The sequence below is a fragment of the Heterodontus francisci genome, chromosome 2, assembly GCF_036365525.1.
Source record: "Heterodontus francisci isolate sHetFra1 chromosome 2, sHetFra1.hap1, whole genome shotgun sequence".
Classification (NCBI taxonomy): Eukaryota; Metazoa; Chordata; class Chondrichthyes; order Heterodontiformes; family Heterodontidae; genus Heterodontus; species Heterodontus francisci.
In genome coordinates, this window is record NC_090372.1 from 9,841,238 (window position 1) to 9,860,825 (window position 19,588).

At 43.0% G+C, this 19,588-nt stretch overlaps 1 protein-coding gene across 1 annotated transcript in view; it reads right to left on the minus strand.

Moving 5' to 3' along the window:
- Positions 1 to 19,371, minus strand: part of LOC137381609 (phosphatidylinositol-3-phosphatase SAC1-like) — an 88,519-nt gene extending 69,148 nt beyond the window's left edge. The window contains exons 1-4 of the mRNA XM_068054321.1: positions 19,301 to 19,371; positions 11,841 to 11,938; positions 4,710 to 4,784; positions 383 to 510 (exon numbers count right to left, since the gene is read on the minus strand). Of these exons, the coding sequence (XP_067910422.1) occupies positions 383 to 510; positions 4,710 to 4,784; positions 11,841 to 11,938; positions 19,301 to 19,332 (333 nt within the window). The 5' untranslated portion in view covers positions 19,333 to 19,371. The remainder of the gene's footprint in view (positions 1 to 382; positions 511 to 4,709; positions 4,785 to 11,840; positions 11,939 to 19,300) is intronic.
- Between the last annotated feature and the right edge of the window lie 217 nt (positions 19,372 to 19,588).

Here is a 19,588-nt window from a genome sequence, read left to right on the forward strand (position 1 = left end):
GTATACAAGATTGACCCTGGACAACTTTGCCTTCAATCCTGCTAGAAATCCTTGGCTTCTGTTTGTTACCAGCCATGTGGCGAGACTGAGACCAAGGATCAGCGTGGAGAAACCCCACACCCCATTCCTGCACCTATCAATGCAGCACAATGGGGTGGCAATGCCACTGAGTCTTACCTGCAGTTTTTATATTAGAGTTTACTGGCATTACCCATGCGTGACAGACATCAAAATGATGGTGAGGCGAACAGGATGATGCAAGACTTAACATATTATAGATACAGTGAGAATGGAGTATATGTTAAAAGTCAATAGCAAGAATGAAGCCTGAAACCCAATTGTTTCTGTAAATATTTCAAACACAATTTATTGCAAATGTTACCTGCATCTCAGTTAGGTGAAGCACTGTCTTCTTATAGGAAATGATGTTGAATTCTGTTGCTTTCCAAACAGCATGATTGAACAAATCTCCCATCTTTTGCTTTTTGGTAATAACTATAAGATACATGCCTGTGGTGACAGCAAAAGAGAAAAGAATGTAATCAAACTGTACCGCATTGAGCACAGCAGACCTAAACCAGCCTTAGGATTCCAGCAATAACAGGCGTGAAGATCTTACAAACCTAGGGTCTTTCTTTCAATTGTGCACCCGAGTGGTTTCGTTTGTGGACTACGTCGGCACTTAATCTCGCCACAGTGTTTTCCCATTTAGTTTTCTTCAAACTTTTTAAATGAGTGTCATGTAAACTTGTGTCATCTGTAACTCCAACATCAAGTTGTCGCTCTATTCACTGCTAATTCTCACCCTTTACTATTTCCTTTACTTTCTCCTCAGCCTCCTCTTTCATTCAGGGTTTCTGAGAACTAGCAACATCTAAGATGCAGTTGGAAAAATGACAAACATGTTGTAGTCCCAGTGACGTAAACCTCATTTTTCCTCAGATCAGCAAAATTAATTGGAGAAAAATAAATCAGCAAAACACTTAAATTGGTGTATTAGGGCACCCCTTCCTGTATTCAATCACAATCTGTAATCCCCATAACCCAGCATATACCTCACTCTACCATTACCATCAACCCAAGGAATCAACCCTGGTTTAAAAATAAAGTGCAGGAGAGCATGCCAGGAGCAGCACCTGACATACCTAAAATGAGGCGTCAACCTGGTGAAACTACAATACAGGACTACTTGCATGCCAAACAGCAAGCAAGACAGAGCTAAGTGATCCCACAACCAAAAGGATCAGATCAAAGCTCTGCAGTCCAACCACATCCAGTTGTGAATGGCAGTGTACAATTAAATAACTGACCAGAGGAGACAGCTCCACAAATATCCCTGTCCTGAATGATGGAGGAGCCCAGCACATCAGTGCAAAAGACAAGGCTGAAGCATTTGTATCCCTCTTCAGCAGAAGTGCCGAGTGGCCATCTTGGCCTCTTTCAAGGTCCCCAGCATCACCGATTCCAGTCTTCAGCCAATTCGATTCACTTCACGTAATATCAAGAAACAACTGAAGGTGCTGGATACTGCAAAGACTATGGACCCCAAAAACATTCCAGCAACAGTACTGAACACTTGTACTGCAGAAATCTCCAATCTGTTCCAGTATAGCTACAACACTGGCATCTACCCAACAATGTGGAAAATTGCCCAGGTATGTCCTGTCCACAAAGGACAAATCCAATCCAGCCAATTACCGCCCCATCAGTCTACACTCTATCAGCAAAGTGATGGAAGGTGGCATCAACGGTGCTATCAAGCAGCACTTGCTCAGCAATAACCTGCTCACCGCTTAGTTTGGGTTTCACCAGGGCCACTCGGCTCCTGACCTCATTACAGCCTTCATTCAAACATGAAAAAACGAGCTGACCTCCAGAGGTGAGGCAAAAGTGATTGCCCTTGATATCAAGGCAGCATTTGACTGAGTGTGGCATCAAGGAGCCCTAGCCAAATTGAAGTCAATGGGAATCGGGAGGGGGGGCGGGGGGGAAGGGGCGCGGTGGGAAACTTTCCAATCGTTGGAGTCATACCTAGCACAAAAGGTGGATGGTTGTGGTTGTTGGAGGTCAATCATCTCAGTCCCAGGACATTACTGCAGAAGTTCCTCAAGGTAGTGCCCTAGGCTCTAGCTGCTTCATCGATGACCTTCCCTTCATCACAAGGTCAAAAGTGGGGATGTTCGATGACTGTACAATGTTTGGTACCAGTCGCGACTCCTCAGATACTAAAGCAGTTCGTCTCCATTTGCAGCAAGACCTGGACAACATTCAGGCTTGGACTGATGTGTGGCAGGAATACTACTTGGCACTTAAGCGCCAGGCAATGACCATCTTCAACAAGCGAGAGAACCTAACCATCTCCCCTCAACATTCAATGGCATTGGCATTACCATTACTGAATCCTCCACTAACATCCTGGGCATCATCATTGACCAAAAACTGAACTGAAGCAGCCATATAAATACTGTAGCAACAAGAGTAGGTCAGAGGTTGGGAATTGTGCGGCGAGTAACTCACCTCCCGTCTCCCCAATGCCTGTCCATCATCTACAAGGCACAAATCAAGAGTGTGATGAAATACTCTCCACTTGCCTGGATGAGTGCAGCTCCAACACCACTCTGGAAGCTGAACACCATCCAGGACAAAGCAGCCCACTTGAGCGGCAGTCCACCCACTTTAAACATTTAAGCCCTCCACCACCGATATACAGTGGCAGCAGTGTGTACTATGTACAAGATGCACTGCAGCAACTCACCACACCTCCTTGGACAGTAGCTTCCAAACCCGCGACCTCTTCCACCTAGAAGGACAAGTGCAGCAAACGCATGGGAATGCCACCACCTGCAAGTTGCCCTCCAAGCCACACACCATCCTGATTTGGAAATATATTGCTGTTCTTTCACTGTCGCTAGATCAAAATCCTGGAACTCCCTCCCTAACAGCACTGTGGGTGCCCCCCCGTACCAGATGGACTGCAGAGGTTCAAGATGGCAGTTCATCACAACCTGCTCAAGGACAATTAGGAATGGGGCAAAAAATGCTGGCTTTGCCAGCAACACCCACACCCCATGAAATGAATAAAAAAACCTATAACCATTTCAGTGACAGATGAAAAATATCAGGTGGTCAGGTTTTGAATGTAATTCAATCTACAGATAAAAATGAATATTTGAAAGCAGAAAACTGTTTCTTTGTGTCTTCTTTATAAGTTAACTTGCTGAAACCTTCACAAGCAGAATTTTTTTGGGATATCAAGCTGAATTTGGTGGCACTTTCTTTTTAAAAATAGTGGGGGTGGTTACAGAGTAATGTGACATTATCTTGGCAGCATAAACTGCATTACGGAATTTTGGAAACTGGAAAAATTGCCAAATGCCTTTCAATGAAAGTAGTGTTGCTTTAATTCTCAAGTAACCACTATTTTTTAGTTTTGCACAAAAAGCTCTTAGCGTGTTTCAAAATAAATGTATATAACAAACAGAATTACTATTACTGATTATTTGGCATTGACTTAGATAGGTTTGTTTTGTTGTTGAGCGAATGCAAATCACCAGAGCCAAGAGATAGCCTCCTTATTTGCTGAATTTAAGGTGATTAGTCTGCCAGTCTGTAGAAGGGTCACTCCTCGGTAACGTGCAGCATTGCTTGTGTCTCTCCACAACCGCAAAAGGGGTTATATAGAAGGTGCAGCACAGAAACAGGCCATTCAGTCCAACAGGTCCCTGCCGGTGTATATGCTCCACAGAAGCCTCCTCCCACCCCACCAACATAGCCTTCTATTCTTTCCTTCATGTGTTTATCTAGCTTCACTTTAAATGCACCAAGTATTAAAAAATACTAAAAATACAGCCAACACAACATTGATCTTTACAATCGATAAGTGGGAGTGTAATAAGTTATTTTCGCCTGTGAAGAAGCTTTTGTACACTGTTTTGAAGTAATGGCAATTTAACTGGGCAACAAAAATTAGTTGGATATGCGCTGCACTAATTAAGAAGGATGCAGTATTTTGCAATCCTTGCTGGGTTACACTGAATATACAGCAAAGAGCAGGCCATGAAGCCCAACTCGTCTGTGCTGCGGTTTATGCTCCACACCAGGTTATACCTCCAACCTGGTCAGTCAGTCTCAAATCTGAGGTATTCACAATAGCTCACTGCTACACATGCTACGCTGGCATTTTGATTTTCTGCCATAATGGATTTGAGCCTCCCAGTGAATGAAAAATAATGGACAAGTTGAGTGTTCTGGCAGCTCCACCTCATGTCATGACCTATCCAACACAGTTGCAGCCCAATGCTATTAAAAGGCACCAGTCAACTCAAACGGTGGCAAACTGCACATAAAATATTGAACCCAAGTACAGCCCAATGCCTCAATTTCCACTGGTCAGGAATCCAGAAAAATGCGAATGTGGATTTGGTGGGGAGATAAATCTGGGGCTCTACAACAACAAATCAAAGCAGAGTTAGAGATTCTTGCATAAACTATTTGAAACACAAATGAACATACGAATCAGGAGCAGGAGTAGGCCACTCAGCCCTTTGAGTCTGTTCCGCCAAAACATAACCTGTCAGAAGTGGGACTTGAACCTACACCTCCAGAGTAGACTGCGACCTAAACGCTGCACTTTAGAGCACTCCGCCGTCTTGGCTGAAAACATACTTCTCCCACCTCTAAAAATGTGCATATTAATTAAATCCACTCACCTGCCACGAGGCGAATTGTTCCCATTATTCCATAAACCGATCTGGTAACTGCAGAGGGAGGGACATCTTTCTTAACTGAAGGAAAATAAAAAAGGAGAAAAGTACATTAATAGTTTTTACAAGTATGTTTAGACATTAAAATATTCATACATACATCCAGGAGAAAGTACAATAAACTGGCTTTATACAGAGAAATGTGCTTTCAAGGACAGAGGGGTTATAAATAGACGGCTATTGAGGAGTCTAATTTGAAGGGACATAGTTATGTTAAAAGATTTGGGACAGTGAGCAGAAGATACTTTTATTTCAAAACACAAGGGTGGTGAGGCTGAAGAATGCATTACCATAGCCAGTGACTGAAGTAGACAGCATGTCAACATTTAAGTATAGGTTAGATAGGAGGCTGAGGAAAGGAGAATAAAGGAATATGGGAATAGGACAACTGCTCAAACACGACACGGAGTGGTTTGCTTGAACAGACTGCTCTCGTGCTATAAATGATTGGTTAGTGGGGGCATGAAAAGAGCAAGCAGGCAAGACTTACAGTCAATCAAGAAGAATGAGGCAGACTGTGGACCTTTATAAAAAAGTGATTTTTTTTTAATTAAACAAAGAGAGACAGGTGATATTTATTAAACCAAAAGGAATAAATTCCGCAGGTCTGACATTAGGATATATAATGCAAAGTAATATCTCCACTGGTCCTAAATTTCAGGCTCGAATCTTCAATGGTTACAAATGATAGCTATTATTTGTTTGACCTATTCGAGGGAACACAAAAAGGTGACAACACACTGAAATTATCAGCCTCAACTACCTCTTTGGTTACTAAACATTTGCCTCTGCAAATACTAGCCAACTCCTGGGTTCATGAAACTGAAATACAAGTAGAACATGAGATATGGCTATTTCCCTACAACACTTCGGAATGTCTAGAGGGTGTGAAAGTTCTTTCTTTCTAGACTAAAGTACTGCTTTATATTTGTGATGTGCTGCCTCTGCTGAATGTTATGGCAACATTTAAAAATCTGGATCTGTCTGGTTGTAAATAAATATAGATGGGCAGAGCAGTGGCAAATGGAGTTTAATCCTGAGAAGTGTGAGGTGATGCACTTTGGGAGGTCTAACAAGGCAATGGAACATACAAAGGATGGTAGGACCCTAGGGAGTACAGAGGGTCAGAGGGACCTTGGGGTGCTTGTCCATAGATCACTGAAGGCAGCAGCACAGGTAGATAAAGGTGGTTAGGAAAGCATATGGGATACTTGCCTTTTTGGCCGAGGCATAGAGTATAAGAGCCAGGAGGTTAGGATGGAGCTGTATAAAACGCTAGTTAGGCCACAGCTGGAGTACTGAGTATAGCTCCGGTCGCCACATTATAGGAGGGATGTGATTGCACTGGAGAGGGTGCAGAGGAGATTCACCAGCATGTTGCCTGGGCTGGAGCATTTCAGTTATGGAGACAGACTAGATAGGCTGGGGTTGTTTTCCTTGGAGCGGAGAAGGCTGAGAGGGGACCTGATTGAGGTATACAAAATTATAAGGGGCATTGATAGGATAGGAAGAAACTTTTTCCCTTAGCTGAGAGGTCAATAACTATGGGGCATAGATTTAAGGTAATGGGCAGGAGGTTTAGAGGGAAGTTGAGGAAGAATTTTTTCACCCAGAGGGTGGTTGGAATCTGGAACACACTGCCTGAAGGGGTGGTAGAGGCAGGAACACTCAGGACATTTAAGAAGTATTTTAGAAATGCCATAGCATACAAGGCTACGGGCCAAGTGCAGGGAAATGGGATTAGTTAGGACGGGTGCTTGATGGGCGGCGCAGGCACTTTGGGCCGAAGGGCCTGTTTCTGTGCTGTAAAACTCTATGACTCTAAAGTGAACCATGCCAAGGTGCAGATCATGCCACTGGATATGTATAGTTCACATTTTGCTATTGAGTTATATGGATAAGGAGGATCCCAAGTTTTGCTGTGTTGAATTAGCTGATATCAGCCAGCATTCGTGCCACTGGAATTGGCATCAGTAACCCCAGAAAGTAAATGTCCATGAATCCTGCTCTTCATTGATGCCCAGTGATCCTCTGTTGAATGCACAAGTGGGAAAAGACAGGAGAAAGAAAATGATTGCTTCACCAGAAAATAATCCGCAGATCTGCCATGGTGGACGAGATCCGGTTTATAACAGCACGAGCGTCATACCATGTAATGCATAATGTATTATCTTGGTACGGTGGCGCTGTGTCCCTTTATGGTCTGAAAAATTAATTGTTAAGCAAACGCAGGCTCAAGTCAGCGCATAATTACCATTGATCAGAGGGCTTTGTAGACTGAAATGTATTTGCCAGTTTCAGAAGCACCACCATTTAAGACTGTTTTGCATGTTGGATGTCTGGACTATGGCACACCATTACTAACATTACCAGCGAGTCACCCTTGGTATTTCACTTGGGGAAATCAAGTTGAAAGTCATTCTTCAGAGCAAGTCGGGTTAGAGGCGATGGCATAATTGGACCAGGGTTGAGGAAGGACTGTGATGCTGGAAGCCTGAAGTGAGGTGGGGTACAGTGGGATGGGAAAGAGGGAGGACTAGAAAAGGCAAGGTAGAAGGTATAATATGGTTAGAAACTAAGGTAAGGGCGGGAGGAAATAAAAAGATAGAGCAGGATTAGAGGCAGAGAAAGTGAGGGCGCAAGGTAGGACATATTCAGATACTGGAGTGGGGGCGGGGGGGGGGGGGGGGGGGGGGGGGAAGGGTGGGAGGGGCATGATAGAGAATGGCTAGAGGCCAGGGAAGAGAAAGTGTAGCAATAGTCCATAGAACAGTTAGAGGTGGTGGGGAAAGAGGTGAAGGCCACTACAACAGGGTTGAACCAGTGACACCAGTATGGCCCAAAGAACAGTTCACATCCACAGTGTGCTGTGTTTAGGGCGGCCAAGTCCCCAGGTACTGCTTCACAGTTTGGTGGTCGAGCAGGGGGAGCAGCCAGCTTTACTGAGAACATTCCGGGAGAACACAGAGGCAAGTGGGGGAAGGAAGAGGGTGGGATTAAGTGTGTCTGCAGGGAGCTGCAAAAAACCTCTATGGACACAAAATTTCAAACATCAATTGTAGTCCTTACCTCCTTTGCTAACCTTTACCAACATGGGTGACATGTCAAAAGGTTCATGCTGAAATCTTAACAGCTATTGTGTGACATCAAGTGCCTGTGATTCTGTGAGTGAAGTGTGACATGAAAATACTTACCATAGCATCACCTCCACACAAAACAGATATGCAAAAACTTGAGAGTTTGCAATGACATGCATACCCCACAAACCAAATTTTATTAGATACTATAATCACTAATGGATTTTTCATGGCGTTGTTTATAGGTTGAATGCTATGTTGAGAGGATGGAAGCGCTTTATGATATTGTGTACAATATATCATTCTGCTCCTCTGACGCAGCCATGTCTCATTAAGGTTGCAACGGCCTTTATTCAGAAAGCAGGAGTTTAATATTTGCGCAGACAGGGAAATTTGGAGGCTGGAAATGTGGTCAGTTTCTGCCTGGAGGATAGAAGAGAAAGTCAGAGGCACCAAGCATTACAAGAATGCTTTGCATTTGTAACAAACAAACAGTAATGTCTAGGTGTGCTCATCCAACACATTTAAAATGTGTATCATGATAGAAGGAACAAAATAGGTCAATCTATATTGTGCAACGGCCTCAGACAATCTGTTGAGCATGCTGTCAATTAGAGACAACTCTCCAAGGTTACCTGTAGAAGCAAGTTAATTAGCAGCTCAGACAAAATCATCTACAAATTAATTTCTCCCAGGGAAACCTCTCTGGTGAAGAATCAGGCAATTTACAGTGAAATTTACCAAGAAACCCTACCCACAGTGTGAATTAGGCAGTTGCAGTGCTTTAAATGTGAATGTAAAAATAACTGTCAGAAACAGCTATGAGCATGTTTCCGATGTACAGGGTAGAAAAGCTATCAGCAGCAGCAGTAGTAGGTATGGTAGAGGCCTCTGGGCTATAAGCAGCAGGCCGACTCAGATCACGGGAGTGGGGAAGGTGGGGGTATTTTGCGCCTCTTGGAATGGTTGCTAGATTGGGGATTTACATGTGGATGAACAAGAGGCAAGTGGAAATCTTTTTTTTTAATAAATATAAATGTAACAACTTGAGTGCTTTGAAGATCAAAGCTTCCTATGAGTTCGTTGTAAAGCAGAGAATGGGAGATTGCCTAATCCTGCAACAGTATTTCCCTTACATCTCAATGCTAGAAGAACTACTCACTGGTACACTCTACAATGTCATCAGCGGCCAAGCGCCTGCTTGGATTGTGCTTCAAGTAAGGAGACTGCTGTCCACAAGGGCGGCACAGTGGCTAGCACCGCAGTTTCACAGCTCCAGCGACTCCGGCTCAATTCTGGGTACTGCCTGAGCGGAGTTTGCAAGTTCTCCCTGTGACCACGTGGGTTTTCGCCAGGTGCTCTGATTTCCTCCCACAGCCAAAGACTTGCAGGTTGATAGGTAAATTGGCCATTATAAATTGCCCCTGGTATAGGTAGGTGGTCGGGGAATATAGGGACAGGTGGGGATGTGGTAGGAATATGGGATTAGTGTAGGATTAGTATAAATGGAAAATTGATGGTCGGCACAGACTCGGTGGGCGGAAGGGCCTGTTTCAGTGCTGTATCTCTAAATAAATAAATAAAAAATGAAACCAGAGCACAAAAGCAGGAAATAATTTCATGTTTGTCAATCTAAGTAAAACAAGTGTATGCATGGAAAAGATGCTATAGTATCAGAAAAGGGAAACTTGAAGGTTGGAAAAGTTACGATCTTATAAAAGGAGATGGCATCCTTTAACTTAACGTTCAGCATTGCTGAACATTCCAATATTAAATTCCTGTGGGAATGATTACTCATGTCACCTAGTTGAGCAAATCTGGCCAGCTCTAACTAGCACATCGAAATTGCAGCACAGTATCAGGCCATTTGACCTAACTGATCCACCCTACTTCATCTAACCCTGGCAGCATGCCCTTCAATTCTTTTCTCTCGGGTACTTATTTACCTAGCTTCCCCTTAACAACTATGCTATTCACCTCCATTACTCCATGTGGTAGGAAATTCCACATTCTAACCATTCTCTGGGTAAAGAAGTTTCTCCTGAATTCCTTGTTGGACTTAGTGACTATCCTGTATTTATTTCCATCAGTTTTGCTTCACAAACCACTGGCCACCTCTATGCGCTTACCCATTGTCTCGAGACAAGGAGGCCAAAGAAGAATCCTGTATTTATTTCCACTAGTTTTGGACTCCCCACAAGTTTACATTTACCCTATCAAACCCCCTCAATTTTAAAAGGCCTCTATTAGGTCACCCTTCCAATTACTCTTTTCTACAGAGAAAAAAAGCTCAGCCTGTTCAGCTTTTCCTGGTAATTAGAACCTCTCAGTTCTGCTATCATTCTTGACATCTTTTTGCACCCTCTCAGTGCCTCAACGTGCCTTTTTGTAACAGAGATCAGAACTGCACACAGCACTCCAAGCCAACGTTCCTTCTAAACTGCACGGCCACACAGCAACCCAAAACCTCCTGCGCTGGCCACGCACAAGCTGTCCATTTTAAAAGATGCTGCACGTCTGTGGCTGCACAAAAGTTTTTTTTTTTTAAAATAAAGGGCCCTGTGGTCTGACCAAGGTTCTATAGAAGTTTAACATAACCTCTTTCCTATTCAAGAAAATGAACCCTTGTGCTTTGTTTGCAATTTGTATGGCCTCACTACTTCTAATGATGTGAATCTGTACCCTAGATCCTTTTGCTCCTCTACACCATTTAGATTTAATTCCCACTGAGCACATGACCTCTTAGATTTGACCTCACAAATATCAATAGAAACCTAATCAGTTTTGTTTTTTTTCCCTTTTGTTTGATGAAATCTCAGGGCTAAACTTTGAGTAATGCCTGACATATTTCAGCCCTGTAGCCAAATACATTGTCACAAGACTGGCTAAATCTAGCACAGGATCTGATTAAGTGGGACGAACAGTTTCATAAAGCAGTGCCCCATTTGAAAGCCTTGCTGCTTTCATCAGAGGAGACTTTACATCAAACATGCGGCAGAGAAACAGGCCACTCTATTTAACTGCTCCGTGCCAGTGTTCGTGCTCCATGCAAGTAATTAGGAAGGCAAATGGAATTTTGTCCTTCATTGCTAAAGGTATTGAGTTTAAAAGCAGAGAGGTTACGTTGCAGCTGTATAAGGTACTGGTGAGGCCGCACCTGGAGTACTGTGTGCAGTTTTGGTCTCCTTACTTGAGAAAGGATATACTGGCACTGGAGAGGGTGCAGAGGAGGTTCACTAGGTTGATTCTGGAGTTGAGGGGGTTGGCTTATGAGGAGAGACTGAGTAGATTGGGATTATATTCATTGGAATTCAGAAGAATGAGGGGGGATCTTATAGAAACATATAAAATTATGAAGGGAATAGATAAGATACAAGTAGAGAGGATGTTTCCACTGGCAGGTGAAGCTAGGACAAGAGGGCATAGCCTCAAGATTAGAGGGAGCAGATTTAGGACTGAATTAAGAAGGAACGTCTTCACCCAGAGGGTTGTTAATCTATGGAATTCCTTGCCCAGTGCAGTAGTTGAAGCTTCTTCAGTAAACGTTTTTAAAGCTACGGTAGATATCTTTTTGAACAATAAAGGAATTAAGGGATACGGAGAGCGCGGGTAAGTGGATCCGAGTCCACGAAAAGATCAGCCATGATCTTATTGAATGGCGGAGCAGGCTCGAGGGGCCGAACGACCTACTCCTGCTCCTAGTTCTTATGATCTTAAGCCTCCCCCCACCCCTCTTCATCTCTCACTATATATGCATAACCTTCTATTCCTTCACCCCTCATGTGTTTATCTAGCTTCCCCTAAAATCATTCGATGTTATTCAATTACCAAAGACTGCAACTTCCTCCTGTGACTTTTATGTTGCCACAAGACCACAAAGAAATAAAGCGTATAAGGCACATTTTGCAGTAATTAGAACATTTTAAATTTGAAAATAAAGCATTGCCACTTGCTAAAATTTAAATTCCTGCTTTGAAATTGCTTCAAACACATGTTTTACCTCCAAGGGTGATTTCATTGGAGACACGGTCAATCGTCAGCACGTCATTTGATCCATCATCACAAGCCTCAAAGTAGAACTTCTCTGGCGTGGTGTGCCTAAAAAATTTTTTTCAAAAGTTATGTAAATGTTTATTATGTACAAGAAAAATCAAAGTCTAACCTTCCTACTACAGACACAATGGAAATTACTGATGTCCTCAGAGTGAAGATGAATATTTTCCTGTTCAAATTCGGTTTTAACTTACTTACAATAGTTTGTGTCTCCACACCAGTGCATCATTTCAATTTCCCACACTAGCTAACTCCTTATAAAGTCCAACTGTTAATATTTTGTAGGTATATCAGTGCTCAGAGCCATGAACTAGGAACAGATTACGGACACAATTTTTTTTAAAATTGTCATTCATGGGATGTGGGCGTCGCTGGCCAGGCCAGCATTTATTGCCCATCCCTAATTGTCCTTGAGAAGGTGGTGGTGAGCTGCCTTCTTGAACCGCTACAGTCCATGTGGGGTAGGTACACCCACAGTGCTGTTAGGAAGGGAGAACCAGGATCTTGACCCAGTGACAGTGAAGGAATGGCAATATAGTTCCAAGTCAGGATGATGTGTAACGTGGAGGGGAACTTGCAGATGGTGGTGTTCCCATGCATCTGCTGCCCTTGTCCTACTATGTGATAGAGGTCACAGGTTTGGAAGTGCTGTCTAAGGAGCCTTGGTGAGTTGCTGCTGTGCATCTTGTAGATGGTACACACTGCTGCCATTGTGCATCGGTGGTGGAGAGAGTGAATGTTTAAGGTGATGGATGGAGTGCCAATCAAGCGGACTATTTTGTTCTGATGTCGAGCTAGAGTGTTGTTGGAGCTGCACCCATCCAGGTAAGTGGAGAGTATTGTATCACACTCCTGACTTGTGCCTTGTAGATGCTGGATAGGCTTTGGAGACTTATACAAAATCTGCAAAGCTAAAGAGAGACTTTCACCATAATAGTCTGGGATGGACTCAAATCCAGCTTCTATTGGCAATAACTGGATGCATGCATGTTGGGGCACAGTCCCAATGCCTCCAAAGCACCCGTGTACACAGTGCTGTACATCACGGACTGGAAGTACCTGTAGAACACCCATTGTCTGTTAAGCTCATGAAAGGTCCAGATACATATGCAATTGAGCGGAGGTCTCCATAACACCATTCACATGCCTGAACGGTGATTCTGGTGCTGGATGGGAGGCCTCTTCCCTTCAATTAGGTCAATGTTGCTAAAGATACGTTGGCTTGCAACTTGCTGTTCACCTGCTACGTTCCTGTTCTTGATGACAGGAAAGTGCAGCCAAACTTGGGAGCCACTTCCAGGACCAGCTTGACAGTGGCTGTGAAAGTGACGGCTATACCAACCCTTAACACAACAAGCTCTTTCCAATCAACTGAAGGAGACATTTGCAGGTCACTCACACATTGTCTGCCATGGCTAGTGAGTCAGTTTCCCTTTTGGAAAACAACCAGCCATCCATTTCTATCATGTCGCAGGATTCCCTTGGGTGCAGGGCATAAGCATGTGTGTGTATTCATATGGCTATAACCTCAATGCAACTGCATTCCCAAAGAGATTTTGGCTCATCAAGGACCGACTGTCAGACAAGCAGTCAGACAACACAGAGAGTGAAGGGGTCGACAGTACAAGTACTTTCAGTGCCGTCTATCTCAGCACTCTTCTGTGTGAAAGCGTATTGTGCGTTGCTTGGAAATATTTCACCCAGTAGAAGGAAGAAGTGAAGTGCATGGCTGCTGGGTGTCAGTGTGCATCTCTAAGGGAACCAGTGCTCCCTACTTCTTGTGTACCAGATCAGTAGATGACCATGTAACTACAGATGCCACAGGGGTTGTTGCAGTGGTTTCAGCAGAGAGATTGGAAAAGACAAATGCAGTGTTGCCAGAGTGATACCTGTAGAAAGCAGCAGTGTCAGTTTCAGACAGTGTACTTCCTCACTTACAGGCCATTATATTTAAACAGTGCTTTTCCACCAACAAGCTATGTTTACACAATAAACATCATGTACAAAGAAACAGCTCGGTGTTTCATAAGGCAGGGGATAGAAAGAGTATACTGAGCAGGAGGGAGCATGGAAAGTGAGCAAAAGTATGGTCAATGAGTGGGGTCTAATGCAGGCAGAGGGGGAGCAGAATTCAGAAAATGGGGATATATTCGCTAATGGTGCAGATAATAAACAAACAAGGAACATTGAAGGATGCACAGGGACACTGGGCTGGAGATCATGGAAGAGTGTAAAAAAAAAACAGTGCAGCATGTCAGACCAGGCATCACTAGAATGTGGACCTCTCAAAACAGTAAATACATTTCAGGTAACTTGAACCATCTTCCAACCTTCGCTATTAAGGCTCAGAATGGAGAACTGATCAAAAGGCAGCTGCTGTATGAGAAAATGCAGCATGCGTCATTTAAAACCAAGAGAACTTGTCAGTCACCAAATTTATCCAAATGCAAAGACTGATGTACTAAAAAAAATGTTGAGGCAATATTTGAGGAAGTGAAGAGAGAGCGTTTCAACTAAAAGCATCAGCAATATTCATGTAGGTTAATGTCCTTCTTAGACGCTGAACTGCAAAGATAAACTAGGATGCCGTTAGAATAGCTTTTATCAGATTGCGATCACAAGCCGCTTAGCGGTGATTTAATATTTATTCGAAGCAAGTGGTCGATGATCAGTGTCTAATGGACATCTTTAAGTGATTAAACTGTGTGCCCCGGGTACTATTATGTGCAGATATCCAGGAACAATAGTATGGAGTTTTACTTGTAAGGATATTCAGATAATGGGGTTGTTCAACATACCAGAGATAGTTATACGTTTGCACAGGGCAATCTTATACCCAGACCATACAACAAAATCCTAATTGGAGAAATATCTCTTCTAGATTTTATCACTAAGCATCTGTAAGATACAGACAAACTACCAAATACCTTTCACAGATACACACTACTTTCCAGTACTAACTTCCCTACATTTTGGGAACTCTTGCTGCACACGGAGAAAGGACAAAAAATAGTTGATAGTTTTAGGCAGTAATGAATAAACAGGGACTATTTCCTTTGGTTAATCAAGTGGCACTGAAATGTTAAAATGAATACACAAAAGAAAAACAGTAACTTTAGGTGAATATTAAAAAAAAAATCAAGCAATGCAACCCAATACTGAAAACTGAGCTGTTTAATCAGTGGAAGAGCCTCCTGCCTTATCCGAAGAGCAGATTTGCCTTCATTAGCATTGGCCACTCAACAAGCAGATATCTTATTCCTGTTGCACTTCCTCGACTTTTCAGGAAACAAACGCAATGCTACCATTACAACTCATTAGTCATAGACTGTTGAAGTAAAGTTAGGGAGCTAGTGCTAATGGCTCCTGACCGGTAGCTTTGGGGTCTTCAAAGAAATTTATTTCCAGCAGAATTTAAATGAAAGACTTGCATTTGTATTGCGCCTTTCACAATCTCAAGAGGTCCCAAAGCACCTCACAGCCAATGAAATACTTTTCAAGTCCAGTCCCTGTTGTAGTGTAGGAACTGCGGCAGCTAATTTGTGCAAAGCAAGATCCCACAAACAGCATTAGATATCAGAATCTGTTCTTGTGATGCTGGCTGCATGATAAATGTTGACCAGGACACCAGGCATAACACCCCTGCTCTTCTTCGAAATAGTGCTGGAGGATCTTTTACACCCACTTGAGGGGGCAGACGGGGCCTCAATTTAACGTCTCATCCAAAAGACAGCACCTCCAACAGTGCACCAATCCCTCAGTACTGCACTGGAGTGTCAGCATAGATTTTTGAGCTCAAGTCCCTAGACCTGGACACACACCCATGCCCAGTGGGATCTAATGCAATCAAGGAATTTCTAAGTTCTTCAACCATTCAGGATTTTAAATACTAAATTGTTGACAGTGAAATCTGTAAATTACAAAACACCCAAGAGACTGGCATCAGCTGTCTTTTTGCACGTGTTCTTATTTTCAAAATAGTCATTGTATCTACTGTTAAAAAAATTTCCAACAAGCTGCAAGAACCAGTTGATATTATAATCGGCACGGACAATGCTAAAAACTTCAGTTTGAAAGCAGATATGACAAAACTGAAATCAAAACAAGTAATACTGGAACCACTCAGCAGGTCTGGCAGCATCTGTGGAAAGAGAAGCAGAGTTAATGTTTCGGGTCAGTGACCCTTCTTCGGAACTGACAAATATTAAAAATGTCACAGGTTATAAGCAAGTGAGGTGGGGGTGGGGCAAGAGATAACAAAGGAGAAGGTGTAGATTGGACAAGGCCAGAAAGCTGACCAAAAGGTCATGGAGCAAAGGCAAACAATGTGTTAATAGTGTGTTAAAAGACAAAGCATTAGTACAATGACGGACAATACAGAACTGAAAATGACAAAACTGATGTGGCCACCACAGTATCTGTAAGGTGAAAGCGGTTCATGACATTCTCAGACGATGGACAACCATATTGCGTGCTCAGGTTCTAGGCTTGTTGCTTGTGCATCTTCCGAGTTAAAGTACGTACGCTGTTTCTGGGTCTGTGCAGAGCAGAGTCTGCATGCAGGTTCTGGGCCCACCTGGGAGTAAGTGCGCGCGCAGGCTCTGGCATGTGTTGTCAACAAGGTTGCTTTTGGAAGCAGGGACAGTGGCTGTGGGGTGGCTTGGACAAAAAGGAACCCAGTCATAATCTATCAGACATCACAATCTTCAGCTCCAGATACAGTCCATAATTTGAGCATTTTAAAGTGATGTCAGGCCATGCCCCATGTTTTAATTTTAAAACGGCTCAGTGCATTAAAGGCTGTCTGTAGTTTGTATTTTGGAGTGACTGTAGTTCGAGAGTGGCGCTTGAATATTTTGCAATGCAAGTCATTTAGGCCTGTCAGGTGGTGTCTGGTTTTTGGGAGTTTATTCAGGTTTCGCTGTATGTTGTTACCGCAAAACATTAGAACTGCTCGCACAGCAGTAGTGCACCATAACAGTAAAGAGCAAGAGTTCTTTACCTTCTTCCTCTTTTGCTTATAATATTTCAGGCCTCCTTGATATTATAATAGAGTCACATTAGGTTAAGATCAGGAGCAATTCAATTTCCATTAGAAAACTGGATGCAGATCCACAATAAATCGACAAGTGAACGAATGTGAAAATGTTCTGAAAGTATTCAATACATAGTAATAGATATAAAGCAATAATCTCAGAGGGTTTAGATGAGGGGATTGTCCAACAAGCAGCAATTAAGTACAATAGTACTATGTTCCGTGGAATTTAGAAGAATGAGAGGTGATCAAATTGAAACTTTTTTTCCCCCCAAAAGGGGCTTGACAGGGTAGATGCCGAGAGGATGTTTCCACTGACTGGAGAGTCTAGAACTAGTGGTCAAAGTTCTAAATGGCCGATCCCTTATCCAGAGACTGAGATAAGGAGAATTTTTTGGAATTCTCTACCTCAGAACTACAGATGCTCAGTTGTGGCATATATTCAAGATGGAAGTCAACAGATTTTTGCATGTGGGGATAGTGCAAGAAGGTGGAGTTGAGGTATATCAGCCATGATTTTATTGAATGGCAGAGCAGGCTCAAAGGGCTGAATGACCTCGTCCAGCTCCCATTTCTTATGCTCTTCTGAAATCTGACAAGAATGTCAAGCATCTGTATTCCAAAATTAGACAGCTTTGAAGTCTAACTTTGAAATGCATTATTTATACAACAGCAGGTATGTTAAATTGCCTATATGGGTATTGGTTATTTTATTTTAATTCCAATACCTTTTTGTTTGCTGGCAGTGGAGAGTGTTGATAATATCAGCTGTATAACCACACTACCATCTCCACATTTACCAGGAATTGATTATATATTTTCAACATAAAATTAATCATCTTCTCTTTCGACCATTTTCATTTATGGCTGCCACATGAACCATTAATTTAATAGAGTACAGATGATGCATCTATCTAGATATATTTCTTGGCTACACTTTCATAACATTCATTCTTGGTATTATTTCCAGTAAAGCTTCACTCCTCCCATATTATCATTGCTGGCAATCACAACCAGGGTGAAGTCTTATGCAAGACTTGAAGAACCACAAAGAGCTTTATCCAATTTCATGCTTCTTCAGAGTCCTCTGAAGGCATCAGAGGTCACAACACTTCTGCAATTCCACCAGGTGCAAACTCCAATTTATTGCCACAATGTTGTTTATTGCTCATAGGTGATCAAGAAAACTGACAACAGAATCCCTTGCTCCATGCCCATGGAATTCCACCCCAGAATAAGCTGCTGCCTCCAAGAAAAACAGGGGGAGAACTCAGAACAAACAGAATATAAAATCAGGACATTTAACTATTTAAGTAAGCCCAAGAATGTAGCAAGTTTATGCAGAGATCAGTAGCAGACCACCTCAGTCCCTCTCTCTGGAACTCTGCCCCAAAACTCCTTAGCCTCTCCACTTAAGAACCATCTCAATACCCAACTCTCCAACTGAGCTTTCAGTTTCCCCTCCTGCTCATTCGCTCTACAGTTCAGGCTCAATTTCTTCATCCATTTACACTTGTCAAACACCTTTTTTTTTTAAAGTTAGGCAATCTATAGAAAATGAATGCTGTTGCTGCTCCAGCACGGTGCTGGCCTGAATAACGCTCTCCGCAGAGTTTTCAATCTCAATTAGCAGACAGCAAAAGACAAGAAATCGAAGCAGAGGCTCAGGCAACTCATTTGATCATTGTGCATCTTCTAGCACTGTGGCAGAGAGTCATTACCAATACCTGGGAGCAGATTGCTGCCCATGTTCTTTGTTGAGTTGTTAAATGGAGGGGGTGGTAGAGATACAAACACAACAGTTTGTTTTAAACACTGCTAGTGATTATATCTGAAGCTTTTACTCATTATTGGAATCCATAATTAAAGTCACATTATGTAGCTCGGTGTCTAATTTTGTTTTAGAACACTCCTGTGAAGCGCCCTAGGACGTTTTATTACATTAAAGGCGCTATATAAACACAGGCTGCTGTGGACTGCCTGGCAGCAAAGAGCTTGAGTCACTAAACCTTCCACTGCACCGCCCTGACAAACTTGCCTTTGCTCCAACTTCAGAGGAGCCTTTTGCCCATCAGGCTCCCAGCCCAGCCGGATGACATTTTCCATGGGGCACCCTCAGAGTGAAATTGCCGATGGTTCCCCGCTGGGAGCCGAGGCTGCAAGAGCCGCAAGGCCGCTGCCTCCAGACTGGACTGAAGCCCAGGTTCCAAAGGTAAGGGAGCAACACCCTGACCCACTGCACAAACCCGCTCTCCATCTCCTACACCTCTAAATCAAAATAATAATCAAAACCCTGCAGCCTAAGCAGGTTTAAAATCACTCCCCAGAACCATATCTGAAATATTAAAGCTGCGATATTGCCCCTCACTCACAGTTTCAGGCTCTCGTACGCGGCCGCCGCCATCTTGCCGTCTCCCCCGCCAGCCTGACCTCTGACCCCACAGCTCCGTGACGTGACAACAGCGCGCACCAACAGACAGGACACACCAGCGAGAAAGCGCAACGCAATCGACAGACCATCTCCACTTGCCCTTAATTAGAGATAAAAAGCATGAAAATAAATGGTTGTTGCATTCCCATTAGTTTAATCAGCGCCCACTTTAATAATTGGCAATTACTGAAATCTATTTGATATTCAATCTGTTATAAATTATGTCATT